The following is a 13,762-nucleotide window of genomic DNA, read 5'->3' as shown; positions in this document are numbered from 1 at the left end:
TGCACACAGAGCTACAGCAGTTGGGAGCTGGTTAGTGCACAGTGGCTTTTTGGTAGCCTGTGCAACTTGTGGCCATCCTTTGGAGAGTCAGTGTCACTGTCTGTTGGACTGCCACATGGCAAAGCACGTTTGGCCTCGGGTTTTTCGGCTGATGCCAGCTCTTTCCACAGTGCCACAATATACTTGGGGTGTTGCTACTTGGTCCACCCTCACGGGACCTGCGCTTCAATTTGAGCTATCTTCCACCAGCAGGATGATAGTGATCCAGGGGGTCACCCTACACTCCAGCCTGCTCTACAGAGCTTACCCCCCATGAGTGGTGCAGTGAGAGAGAGGTGTGTTGGGAGCTCGTCTATGGCCTGACACTCTCGTTCATTTGGCGGGCCCGTTGCTTCCGCATCTTCGAGGATTGCCCTGTTCCACCAGCGGAGACTATTCGTGACTTTTGGCTGGAGTTGATCCATACTCTCAGGGGTCAGCTCAAGAGACTGCAGGGCAGCTCCGACCGCATGAGGGAGCGCAGAGAGGCGTTCTTGTGACTTTGGCGTCCTGGGCCATGGTCCAGGGTGAGCCCAAATGGCACTACCGCCCACCTGTGTGGCTTTTCCCTCCTTCCATTTCTTGATTTAGCCCTCATTGTACATATGTTGTCTCCCCCTATGGTTGATGTAGCCCTCTCTCGTAGACGTGGTTGTAGCCCCATAGGCAGTTTTATTAACTAATGGATGGATCGTTTTCTCGGAAAAAAAAACAGGGCAAACTCATGAACAACATGGAACTCGACTAACTTAAATAAATCAGTACAGACTCTGGCATGGCAGCACACACAGCTCCACGTCCAAAACTCACGGGTACAATGGGGGTGTCGCGTGTGCAGGGATGGTGGAGACGTGCAATGCATGGACTCAAGACTAGAGACACAAGACCTCGACCATACAAAGTAGAAGTAGATGGTGATAGAGTGTCCGACGACTGGAACCAACCACACATGTGTATCTCCTAAAGAGTCACCAATGGCTAGAAAATATCCCAATCCAGCTAAGCCTATCTCCAAACTTCGATGGTAGTGATCTAACCACATTGCCCACTAAGACCACCATCCGTATCACTTGCCATGTGTCACTGCCTAGAACTCAAGCCCAACTGCAACTAACTGCCTGTCATGTGCCAGTGACATTGTAGCCTTACTACAAGAGTTCGTCTCCCGTGTAAAGGTGTAGCGAGTAGGGGTTGCTACCCGTGGAATTTGTGCTACACTAAACTGGAAAGAAATGGTCATCGACACAAGGGCATGATCTATTGCCACACCAACAAGCTTGGATCCAGCTATGAGAACCTAGATACTAGAGATAAAGCTCGGCTATGCCATTACACAATACACTATGCTGGCTCCATGTCTGTGTGGAAAGCATGTAAAACCTCCCGCAGTGGGAAATCTTTGTAGGCAATTCAAAATGGCCAGTCCATGTGCAATCCCCATGTCTATCAAGTGCCGTTCATACTGAGTATGCTCCACGTCCTGCGACAATCTAGATAGGCCCATCTTTGCAACATCCAGCTCCCTTAGCATCTCCTCTGAAGTATCATAAAAGATTGTTTGGTGATAGGCAGTCATAGCATTGAAGTCCCCAGGATGATAATGTCACCATCCCTAGAGAACTCCCATATGTCATCATCTAAAATAGAAAAGGGGGATTGTCCTCTACGTGGTGCATATATTGACGTACTTGGGAGGAAAGTAGAAAGTAGCAATGCAGAGATATTTGTCTGTCTCTACCCTCAAATCACATGTACCTAGCCTTCTCATCCCTGCGGACTATATGTATCAATGGTTGCAACTCCTCCCTGAATAAAACTCTCATCCCCCTGAGCCTCGTCCTCTGTGCTCTGATCCAGTCTCCTGTCTGCAAGCTGTCTTCCATATGTATCCACTAACATGTGGCATAGACTACCCAGGGGCCTGATGTGTCTCAGAGTAGAAGATAATGTCCCTCCCAGTGAAAATATCCTCAAAAGCACCCACATCAAGGGGTAGAGATCCATTACAATTCCAAGTAGCAACTTTGAATGTGGTCCCATAGGTCTCGCACCGTCATGCGGAACATCACTCCAATATCACCACTCTTCCATCTCAATAACACGCAATCTTACCTTTTTCCCTTGCCGCTCTAATATCCGGCATTACCTCCTATATATGAGAAATCTGCGAGAGGGTATCATCTCCGAGAAAGATGCCCGTCTTCTTAAAAGTTGAGTTGGTCTCTTCTTCCTGGAGGGGAAACGAAGGATAAGTGCCCTTTCCTTCGAGGTTTCCCCATTGTTTCCATTTTTCTTATTGCCCACTCTCCAAGCTCTCGAATGCGTCGGCTCAATAACCCCCATCATAGTCATGAGTTCTTTTACCTCTTTGTTCACATTATCTATGTCTTTAAGGCCACAAATTTTCACATGTAAGGCACGCACACGTCTCCTTTGCTCCTCTTCTAGTGTCAAGTTAATAATGGTGGGTGTGGGCGTTGTTTCCTTGCCTTTTCCCTTCTTGGAAACCTCGATCCATTTCTCAACCTCTTCTGCTTTCTGTAGAGAGAGAGAGAGAGAGAGAGAGAGAGAGAGAGAGAGAGAGATGAAATGAAATGTTATAATAACGTCTTCAAAAGGCCAAAGTGACCTATGAGACCAAAAAATTACAATGTGGTGGATCTGATACAAGGTCAGAGTAACAAAAGTGACAAAATAAAATACTACGGAATCCTAAACTACTAGGTGTGAGCTAAGCAGCTAGGTGGGATAGCTAAATCACAAAAGATCCAGCATCGGTCGCCGGAGGATCTCATCAATCTCCTCCATGGTCAATAGCCTGACCGGGCATCGTGCATGTCGGGCCAAAGTGATCTGAATCCTCTGATGCACCCTCTATCGATGTTGTGTAGTCCTCCGCAGTGGTGGGCGTCCGGATCTCCCTAGCTCTGTCGCTCGGTCGATCAGTGTGCCTCTGGTGTGAGGCGACGAGCTCTCTTGTGGTAGTAGCTCCTCCGGCTGTCCAGTGTCTACTCTAAAGAAGTCTGTGATCCATCTTTGAGACTGACTAGCCTCTCCCCTCATCAGGCTCTCTCTGTGTCTGCGCACCTCGAGCAAAAACAGACCCAAGCATCTCTGATCCTCGTATCGCATGACTCTGGAGAGTGGTCCGAAGCCCTCTCTGAACAAGCAATAGAAGCGGCCACGTATCTCGTAGTAGACGAGGCAGTGGCAAGTGCAGTGCAGCTCTGTCTCAGGCTCTATGTCACACAGGAGGCATGTCCTGGCCTCTGCCGGTACTCCACTGTATCTCCCAGTCTCCACAGTTGGTGTGAAGATGTGCGTATCTGGCCAATAGCACATCGTATCCCATGAGACAAGTGGGTGTCCATGTATCTGGGCCTCGTCACAAAACCTTCCTCCGTAAGCTGGAGAAGATGCTCTCTGTAGAAATTCATCTTCGTGCCCCACTCCTATGCTGATTGTATCCATGTCCTCCTGGTCTCTAGCTGAGTCAGGTCTTGGCACATGAGCTTGGTGATCTCGGACTATGTAAGAGTCAGAGAGAGTGCATCTAGTGAGTATTGGAAAGGGGGCAATCTGTCTATGCTGAACCCATGCGCCTGAAACCATGATGTCATCTCCCCATACCAGCATGTTGTATCTCCCTGCATTGCAAACAGTCGAGAGGACTCAAGTGCAAGGCAGGCATATCTGTCTCTGGGAAGTTCCCACATGCGGTATATGAAGGAGAGATCTGGTGAGCGCCTCCACCACAAGTGGCGGGGCAGCTAGCTCTGCCCGGATAATGGCACATTGTACTGAAACCATGATGTCATCTCCCCATACCAGCATGTTGTATCTCCCTGCATGGCTAACTGTCGAGAGGACTCAAGTGCAAGGCAGGCATATCTGTCTCTGGGAAGTTGCCACATGCGGTGTATGAAGGAGACAGATTTGGTGAGCGCCTCCACCACTAGTGGGGGGGCAGCTAGCTCTGCCAGGATAATGGCACGTGGTATTGAAGCCTTGGCTCTAATGAGCCGTGAGATCATAGAGACTAGTGGCTTCTCCATGTCCCCCCATCCATCAGTGCTACCTGTCCTCCCATGATGGTCCAATGAAGGTCCCCAAATCTCAGCTCCATAGAGCAATGCAGAAGCCACCAAAGTGTCTAAGAGCCAGAGCTTCGTCCGAGGCCCCTGTAACTGAACATGTGAACACATCCTCTTCAATCTACCCAATGCTGTGTGGGCTCTCGTCACTCTAGTCTCTGCTGCTCTCAATGAAAATGCTGGTCCACTAAAAACCACTCCAAGGTAAGTGTAAGCATTTGTATACTCCACCATCTCTTGGCCGTATGTGAATGTGGGCGCTGACCTCGTGATCCACTGTGGGGTGGTATTAAATACCATGACCTTCATTTTACCAAGGTTGACACACAAACCACTTTCATGGGCGAACCTATGCAAAGCATCCAAGTGACGTTGCATCCCCTCCGGAGAGTCGGAAATCAACACATTACCATCAGCATATAACAATAGTGGAATCCATGACCCTGCCAGCTGTGCACCTCTATCACCATCTCTCTCAATGTAGTCAGAAACCTCATCTACATACATACCAAATAGAGTAGGAGAGAGCGGGCAACCCTGCTTCACTCCAATAGTGGAGTGAACCGCTGTAGAGAGGCCCTTTGAGGTGCATACATGCCCCACTACTGACCTGTAGAATGCCATGACCCCCCAAATAAGCTCTGTAGGTACTCCCAACTCGTGTAATTTGCGCATCAATCTACCTTTGGGTACTGTGTCAAATGCTTTGCAGAAGTCCACAAAGCTACAATAGATCCGTCTCCTATGTGATCTGCCCTCCTCAATGATGCCTCTGAGTGTCAAGATATGGTCAAGAGTAGAAAACCCTCTCCTGAACCCTGCCTGCACGGCTGCACGTATCCTCTCTCTCTCTCTGCCCATCTGCTCAGCTGCTGCTAAAAAATGGATGCGTACAACCGTGCCACTTTGTGTCCGATCATGATAGTGCGATAATTCCCAGGCTCCATAGGGTACATAGGCTCCAAGTATCACGCAAGCCCTCACACATGGCACGGTTAAACATAAGTGCTAGAAGCTCTGCTAGTAGACCTCTGGCATGCATGAAGTGCTCAGCCACTAAGCCATCATAATCATATGCTCTCACAGTCCTCATCCTGTCGATGGCCTTCCTCACCATCTCAGCGATGAAAAAAGCACATGCGTGGGGGCATGGATCAGGGGGGGGTCCGGGAAGGGGCGGCTGTCCAGGAACTGTGTACAGAGATGACGCGTACTCGCCCCAGGCCTCTGTAGAGGTAATGGCAGGGGGGGGAGAGTGCTCATGAAAGAGCCGCCATGCCTCACGTGAGTCCTGACTCAAGAATAGTTGGTATAGGTCCTGCTCTAGGCGAGCCAAAAAAGCCCTCTTCTTCCCCCGCACTAGGCGCCAGATGTCAATCTGTGACTGTCTGTGATTGATGTCCCCCAAAAGCACCTCCCTCTGAAGTCTAGTTCTAGTCTCCCGGCATTCCTCATCATACCAACTGTTCTGGGGCATGCTCTCAGAACGGCGTCTCTACTAAGGCTAGGTGTGTGGGTATGCCTCTACTACTGCATCATGTAATGTCTGTGTCAGTATAGAAGTAAGCTCCTCCACAGGTAGCCCTGGCTCTTCTGTACACAGGCGGCTGTAGATCCCATCTATGTATACACATTCCGTCTCCCGCATGAAGGTGTAGCGAGTATGGGCTGCTGCCTGTGGCCTGTGTGCTACACTAAACTGGAAAGAGATGGTCAACGAGACAAGAGCATGATCTACTGCCACCCCAACAGGTCTGGGTCCAACCGTGAGATCCTGGATACTAGAGATGAGACTCGGCTGTGCCAGGACATAATCCACTGTGCTGGCTCCATGTCTGTGTGGAAAGCATGTAAAACCCCCCGCATCGGGAAATCTTTGTAGGCGATTCAAGATGAACAATCCATGTGCAGTCCCCATATCTATCAAGTGTCGCCCATACTCAGTATGTTCCCCATCCTGTGATAGTCTGGATAAGCCCGTCTCTACAACATCCAGCTCTCTCAGCATCTCCTCTGAAGTATCATAAAAAACTGTCTGATGATGGGCAGTCCTAGCATTGAAGTCCCCTAAAATGATGATGTCACCATCTCTAGAGAATTCCCATATGTCATCATCCAAAATAGAAAAGGGGGACTGTCCTCTGGGTTGTGCATACACTAACGTACTTGAGGGAAAGTAGCAAATAGCAATGTAAAGATATCTGTCTGTCCCCAAAGAGTTGGTCTAACGGTAAGGCTTTGGCCTCTCAACCTACGGGTTGTGGGTTCAAATCCCCTGTTGGGTCACACTCTAGAGGGACACCTTGTGCTCACCTGGTGTTCACGTTGCTAGGGCTCTTGCCCTTGGACACTCCAGTGCATCCTCCTCCTGGGGTGGGTCACCCGAGGAGGAGGTTCCTAGCTGGTTGCTACGAGTTCTCTCCGTCGTTCCCAGCATGTGGTGCATCAATTAGGTGGCCATGGTGATGCCTACGCGTGGCTCTTGCCCGATGGTACGCGGCCCTTGCCCGACCATGTAACATGGCTAATATTTGGAAAGGATAAACACCTCCCCCTGTGGGCCCTCTGGTGTGTCGAAAAAAAAAAAAAAAGATATCTGTCTGTCTCTGCTCTCAGTCTTACCCAAATGTACCTAGTTTGCTCATCCCTACGAGCTATATGTATCAATGGCTGCAACTCCTCCCTGAATAAGATTGCCACTCCTCCTGAGCCCCGCCCTCTATGCTCTGATCGTGTCTCCTGTCTGCAGGCGGTCTCCCATCTGTATCCATTAATGTAAGGCATAGACTGCCCAAGGGCCTGATGCGTCTCAGAGTAGAAGATGATGTCTCTCCCACTAAAACTTTCCTCAAAGGCACCCACATCAAGACGCATAGATCCATTACAATTCCAGGTAGCAACTTTGAGTGTGGTCCCATAGGTCTCCAACCGTCATGTGGAGCATGGCTCCAAAATCACCACTCTTCCGTCTCGGTAAAAAGCAATCTTATTTTTTTCCCTTGCCACTCTTATCTCTGGCATTACCTCCTGCATATGAGCGATCTGTGAGAGGGTAAGATCATCCCCGAGAAAGATGCCCATTTTCTTAAGAGTTGGTCTCTTCTTCAAAAAGTCCTTCGCTTCCATGGAGGAAAAACGAAGGATGAGTGTCCTTTCTTTCGAGGTTCCCCCCTTGCTCCCATTTTTCTTGTTGCCTACTCTCCAAGCTCTTAAGTGCATCGGCTCATGAACCCCCATCAAAGCCATGAGTTCTTTTACATCTTCGTCCACATTATCTTTGTCTTTAAGGCCGCAAATTCTCACATGTAGAGAGCGCACACGCCTTCTTTGCTCCTCTTCTAGTGTCAGATTAATTATGGTGGGTGTGGAAGTTGTTGTTTCCTTGCTTTTCCCTTTCTTGGCAACCTCAGTCCATTTTTCGGCCTCATCTGCCTTCTGTTGAGTCTTTGTAATAACGTCCACCCAAGAGGTTGTCTTCCCCCTCTTTGATGGCTCACACTTGTTCTTTGATCTTGTTGAGCTCTTCTATTACTAAAGGTTGCAATCTCCTTCAAGTGTGTTTTATGATCGTGCCTCAGCTAGCTCCCTCTTGAGTGACCAATCTATTCGTCTTGGGCCGTAACACGGTCTCCTAGTGTAGTTATCTTGCTTTCTTGGGCCAACACGCGGTCGTCGAGCATTTTTATTGTACCCTATAAGTTGCGGTTAATTTTGTTGATGGTTTCGGTCATTTCTTCTTTGCACTTTTGAACTGCATCCTCTAAGGAGTTAATCTGTTTCCTCATATTTGGTCGCCGCAAAAAAATGAGAGAAAATTTACGACTGTAGTAGGAGAGAGGAGAGACCAACCTACACGCACCACATTATGCATACATGTTCTTTAAGCCTACATGGCATACATTTGCTTTCTGCACCTGCCAATTTTGCAATTTCTGTGAATTCTACAGTTTTTGAATTCCCTGTAAAATTCTGAATTTTGTAATTTTGCACTCTTTGTTTTCAATTTTATGCAGGGCTGAAAAAAAGGGTAGAAACTTTCGGAAAAACCTGCACCTGCGGGTGCGGGGGTTTTGGGGGGCGGGGGGGCGCACGGAACTGCTTGCGATGGGACAGGGGAAGCATGAGCAGAGGCACGAGCAGGGCGGTGTGAGCAGGGACGGCGTGGCAGTGTAGCTCGCGCAAGCAGGGGCACGAGCAGGGCGGTGTGAGCAGGGACGGCGTGGCAGTGCAGCTCGCGCAAGCAGGGCTTAGGTGAGGCAGCGCGCACAGGTGACTTAGGTGAGACAACGAAGGCAGTGCAGCTCGCGCAGGTGGCTCAGGTGAGACAGCACAGGCAGTGCAGCTCGCGCAGTGCACAGAGAGAGAGAGAGAGAGAGAGAGAGAGAGAGAGAGAGAGAGAGAGAGAGCGCTTTGGGAGGAGCTCTACAACAATATAATGTGCTACTCCTTATTCTCTATGTTATGTAGTGAGATGCAGTAAGTGTAAGGCTAGCATGGGCAACCGACCATGTCACATTGGCCCTTTACCCAACACTACAATATCTAGAGAGAGAGAGAGAGAGAGAGAGAGAGAGAGAGAGAGAGAGATAGAGAGAAATGAAATGATGAAATGATATATTAACGTCTACAAAAGGCCAAAATGACCTATGAGACCAACTGATTACAATGATGAGTCTAGTACCAAGTCTGGGTACAAACAAAGAAAACTACAAACAAAGAACTGATCTAGGAGTGCTACCGACTCCTATGGTATCATGCCACAATGGTACAGAATGGGGATAAGTGTCACCATGATATAATATGCAGTAGCATGAGGCCTATCTTGATCGACACTCTGGGTGTCGTGCTAGAATCCTATGGATCCTCTGTCGCAATCTCCGTCGGTGCTGCATGGCTCCCCTCCTCAGTTGTGGTCGTCTCGATCTCCCCAACTCTATAGCTCGGTCAATGAGAGTACCGTTGGTGTGTGTATGGGTGGGAACCGAGCTCTGTGATGGTGGTGTCCCCTCTGGCTCTATGGTACTCAAACTGAAGAAATCTGAGAGAGAGAGAGAGAGAGAGAGAGAGAAAAGAGAGAGAGAGAGAGAGAGAGAGAGAGAGAGAGAGAGAGAGAGAGAGATTGTAGAGTAGTAGATGTTGTGAACTAGAGTTTACATCCAAATTTTGAAGTTTGCTCAATTTAAAGTGAGGCACAATGTGTGTGCACGCCAGATAGAGAGACAAAAGAGGAATCGAAAGATATATATATATATTGTGGACTAGCTCTAGGTCACTCTCACAAAAAATTCTTTCTGTTTTTCTATATCAAGTGTTGGCTTGTTTCTATATCGCAGATTATGCACCCACCAATGCTAGGCGTGCGTCTTCTCAACCTGCACCACCACTGTAATAGATACGATAAAGTAAGAGCATGCAAAATAAAGCAATCAACATCAATAGCAACAAACTGAATTGCCTTATCTCAAGAGCTAACAAGGTGGAAATCTAAAGACAAATTACTCAATTGTGCAAAATTGATAAAGATATACGGAGGGCTTTCAATAAGTTTTCTCTTTTTTCCACCTCCAAATCTGACTGGTTTGTTAAACAGTGCTCAACCAGATGTAAAGGTTATATTTTCCAGTAAAGAGTTAAAGACAACCTGAAATTGACAAGAACTTCAATTAAGGAGGCAACCTTGTTTGAGACAAGGTCTGGCTTCATGCTATCAACCCCCAGCTGATCCCCATAGCCACCTGTCAAGAGAGAAAATTACCATTTTGAAAAACAAACCTGACTTGGGGAATCAAAGTGAAGTACTGACCCTGTAGAATAGTCTGATTTAAGCATTCATATGCATTTCTAAGAAATGAATCTCTTTCCTCATTGGTAGGTGAACCATAAATTTCTTTGGAGTTTCTCTCTGAGATGTAGTTATCCGAGGTAACCTGCCCAAATCGACATATAGCCATAGGTTGTTACAAAACATCGATGCCAATTTAATAATATAGACATATGTCTACTTCTTGAACAAGAAAGCTAAAAGAATCCAACAATCTCAAAAGATCTGCTCAGAATAACAAGTAATTTCAGTACACCTGCCTACCATATGTGCTTTGAACAAATGGCCTAATGATTTCCTTAAGAAGGACAAACCATTCCAGATTTTTTGTCGATCACTACCAAGATGCTTCTAGGTGGATTTTGGCTGGTGGGTCCTTATGGTGTGCCAAACGTAGACTAGTTCTCAGACAAAGAGAGTCTTGTGGTATCATCCTCTTGGGCAAAATTTGTCACAATATCATTCACGTACTGAGAGGATAGTGAAGTCTACTCTCTTGCATCCCACGAGTGCTAAGAGACGAGCATTTGATATAAACTTGATCGACATAATTCATCTTATGGAAATCTTAGATGAGACATTCATTGTGGCTCCTGTGTGTCATTCTCAGCTTGAGTTAGGTCTGCAAAAGACCTGTGGTAACAACTGGTCTAGACAACCATCTGCCTCACCTTGTATCAGCTACTTTCAGTTGAAAGAAGGGAGGGTGACAGAAGCTTTATCTAACTATCATCCTGCCGTAATCTAGGATAGGGCTTTTTGCTAATAAATGTCAATTTCTGACACCACCATGGATCAAACTAAGAGTTTGTAAGAAACCAACCATGACAAAGATTTATCCAGTAGTGAAATCTTACATACATGTCTTGCAAACCACAGGCCAAGATCGAATATGCAATATTCCAAGTCCCTGCAGATCCTCCCTAGTCCTTCCTGCATATTTTTCTGCACATTAAGGCCTTTATGGTTCATGTGGGATATAGCTTGTGAATGACAAGTTGACCGCTGCTTTACAAAGCTTAATCCCTCACTTACATGAATAATCAAACCGTATTCAAACTTGACACTAAAAATATTTCTAGTTTACCTTGGCCTTTAAAGTATTTACAATCCCCATAATTGATTGCAGTCTGTCCCAGGATTGATAGACTTTATTATATTCCTTGATTTGAATAGTTGGACTTGGAACAATCAAGTCAAGCTCACTTCGATCTTCCACCGTTACAATCTGATAGTTGCAATTTGAGATGTTTAGTGTCTGATATTTAGTGAAGTATCTGGCTGATACTTCACTACATTTATGGTCTTTCACAATCAAGAACAATTTTTGACAAGACCTTTGCATCAAGCATGCTCTCTAAGGAATGGATATCCTGAGTGCACTGAAACTCAGATTTCCCTGACAGTTAAAGAAACAGGAGAATGTATGATGTTATGTTCATGCTGCTTTATCATTTCCGAAGACAAAATGAAATGAGCACAAAATTACTTGGATTAAAGATATAGAGAAAATGAATATAGATATCTAATTACACACTGACAAAAATAAAACACTATGGACATGACACAAATAACAAGCTAACAACTAACCCATATTGCAAGATAAGCGGGTGAGGTGATGACCTCTAATATGCCAGATTACCTTTCTCGATAAACTACTAGGAGCAATCAAGCACAAACCCACAAGTTACCCAATACGGCAATAAAGGATTGAGTACCATTCTTCCTACAGCACACAAAAATTGTTCACCTTTTTAGTTCTGGCTGCCTTCACAAGAGTATCCCATAGCCAAGGCCAATGGTGTTGGCATAAGACCTCCTAGCCTATGTGAGAATAATGTCCAAATCATGCAAGACATGCACGACATCTTCAAGTGGTTGGCAAGTGTGTGGTCACCATCAATTTGTGGTAGTGGTTAAATACTGCAAGAGCCTACAAGGCTTATACACGATGTATACGTTCATTTTTATTAAGTGTGGTTTACCAACATGGTATCAAACCCTCGCAAGTTTGATCCACCATAGAGCCTTGAAGGCCTTGGCTTGGAAAGCTTCGCAAGAGTAGCTGCTTGCAGAGGAGACAAGACCAGTGTTGACTTGCACATACCTCATCAAAATCAACCTCAACAAGGTCGCCTTGGTGTGGCAAAGACATATCGTGAATGTAGAGAGTTCCAGTTTTGCTTCTAGAGTCGTCATCATCACAACACGCTCTCATTACCTTTACAAACCAATTGTATCATCTCAAAAACCAGATTAAATCCATTTTATAAAAGATCCATTTATCCACGTTGTCAGCATGAACGCGCTCGGTTTAACTGACCATTTAGAGCAATCAGCGTTCGACAATTATCATGTATTCGAGCTTTGCCAATCTGAATGCGCTCGGCGTGTTCTTGCCATCTTGAGCAATCTGCATTCAGCACAAGCTTCCACTATTGCACCAGATGTACTCCCTCTGTGCTCTACCTGGTTGATCAACAATATATACAGGGTTTTAAGAAGTACCATACCAAGTGTTCTTTTTGGCTTCCTATTAGTTTCGTACATTAATACTTTCATATCTAGGTCATTTTTCAAGGAAGACTACCGTGTGCATAAAGAATGTGAGTTGGTTTCTTAATAACTATCTCAATCTCAAGATTCAAATTCTTTTCATACTATCGAGAACCTCTGTCTCATTTGCTAGATCAACCCTTAATTTCTTGATTGAATGCTTGTGTGTAGTGCAGGAAAATTTTTCTCTCTTTTTCCCCTTTCACACTTAATTAAGCGAGAAGCACCCCACAGAAAGAAGAACCTGTTATTCAACATCTGGATAACAAAAGTCTTCACAAGGTTCTCGAACTTAACGAATCGACATCATCTCATTTCGGCTTTACAACCAGAACCAACGGTTCTCAAGCTCCAATCTAAAATATTTGACAAAAGTTCTTTTTCGACAACCAAAGTCTATTCTCATTGTCTACTAAATAACCCGCGGATATGAAATTTGTTGATACGACTTACGAAGATACCTGGCAAATCAAACAAGATTCATGTCGAATATTTTTCTTAATGGACCAAAGATGAGAAAGAAGAATTTCGAGGAGCTGACAGATTATCATAAAGATGTGTATGCTTTAATTTTACCAATCAATAATGATCAACATGCTATTTATATTCATGGTTTACGGTATCATTTTCAGTAAGAGCCATTGGTGTTATCTTTGATGATGTTCAGAGAATCTGCATGCCAAAACTGCACCATGGAGAATTCAAAGCTGAGGATGAGGTTGAGAAGCACAATTGTTCAAAACAGTGAAAACAAGTTGACTTTGGCTTGCTTTTGTGGAGTTTTTATTTTACAGCTCTTTGAATACATCAATAAAAGTTCTATGGGTTTAGGACACTGCCTATGCATGTGCATAGGTTAAGACCACCCCGTCAGTATGTGGCCGTCTGTGGGGCACTTGTTGTCAAGAGAGCATGTTATTTGCTGGCACAACATTATGTTGTACAGCCATGTCTTTGTTTATGTCTATTGTCCCTTCTTATTACCTTTAGAGAGAAGCACACTGAAACGAATACTCGGAAAGGATCTCCCCGCTACACGGATCGCCTATAGACACGTGTTGGACCACCCCCGACCATAGCCACCATCTGGAAGCCTCCCCGTGCTGAGGCCAGCATCCGAGGACGTAGGCGTGCACCTGTAAGACCGAGCGTCCCATACCACCCGGCCTCACCTCCTCAAGAAAACCTCGCACACTTCTAGCCTCGCGGGCTAACCACTGGCACTTTGCCAGTGAGGGTCGATAACTACAAA

At 45.9% G+C, this 13,762-nt stretch overlaps 1 protein-coding gene across 9 annotated transcripts in view; it reads right to left on the bottom strand.

Annotated features, from left to right (window-relative positions):
• The window catches only part of LOC147448193 (endoribonuclease Dicer homolog 4-like), a 191,411-nt gene that overhangs the window by 97,754 nt on the left and 79,895 nt on the right, over positions 1–13,762 (bottom strand). For 6 of the 9 annotated variants that reach the window (XM_086524069.1, XM_086524064.1, XM_086524066.1 and 3 more), the window contains exons 6-10: positions 11,292–11,353; positions 11,042–11,182; positions 10,816–10,899; positions 9,937–10,060; positions 9,775–9,868 (exon numbers count right to left, since the gene is read on the bottom strand). In XM_086524069.1, coding sequence (XP_086380195.1) covers positions 9,775–9,868; positions 9,937–10,060; positions 10,816–10,899; positions 11,042–11,182; positions 11,292–11,353 — 505 coding nt within the window. Of the gene's footprint in view, positions 1–9,774; positions 9,869–9,936; positions 10,061–10,815; positions 10,900–11,041; positions 11,183–11,291; positions 11,354–12,061; positions 12,081–13,762 lie in introns of those variants that run through there. The other 3 variants (XM_086524071.1, XM_086524065.1, XM_086524070.1) reach the window with 2 other exon arrangements.

This window comes from Adiantum capillus-veneris, chromosome 11 (assembly GCF_014529385.1).
Source record: "Adiantum capillus-veneris isolate H3 chromosome 11, ASM1452938v2, whole genome shotgun sequence".
In the NCBI taxonomy this organism is placed as follows: domain Eukaryota; kingdom Viridiplantae; phylum Streptophyta; class Polypodiopsida; order Polypodiales; family Pteridaceae; genus Adiantum; species Adiantum capillus-veneris.
The sequence above is the reverse complement of the archived record's forward strand: the minus strand, read 5'-3'. Positions and strand labels throughout refer to the sequence as shown.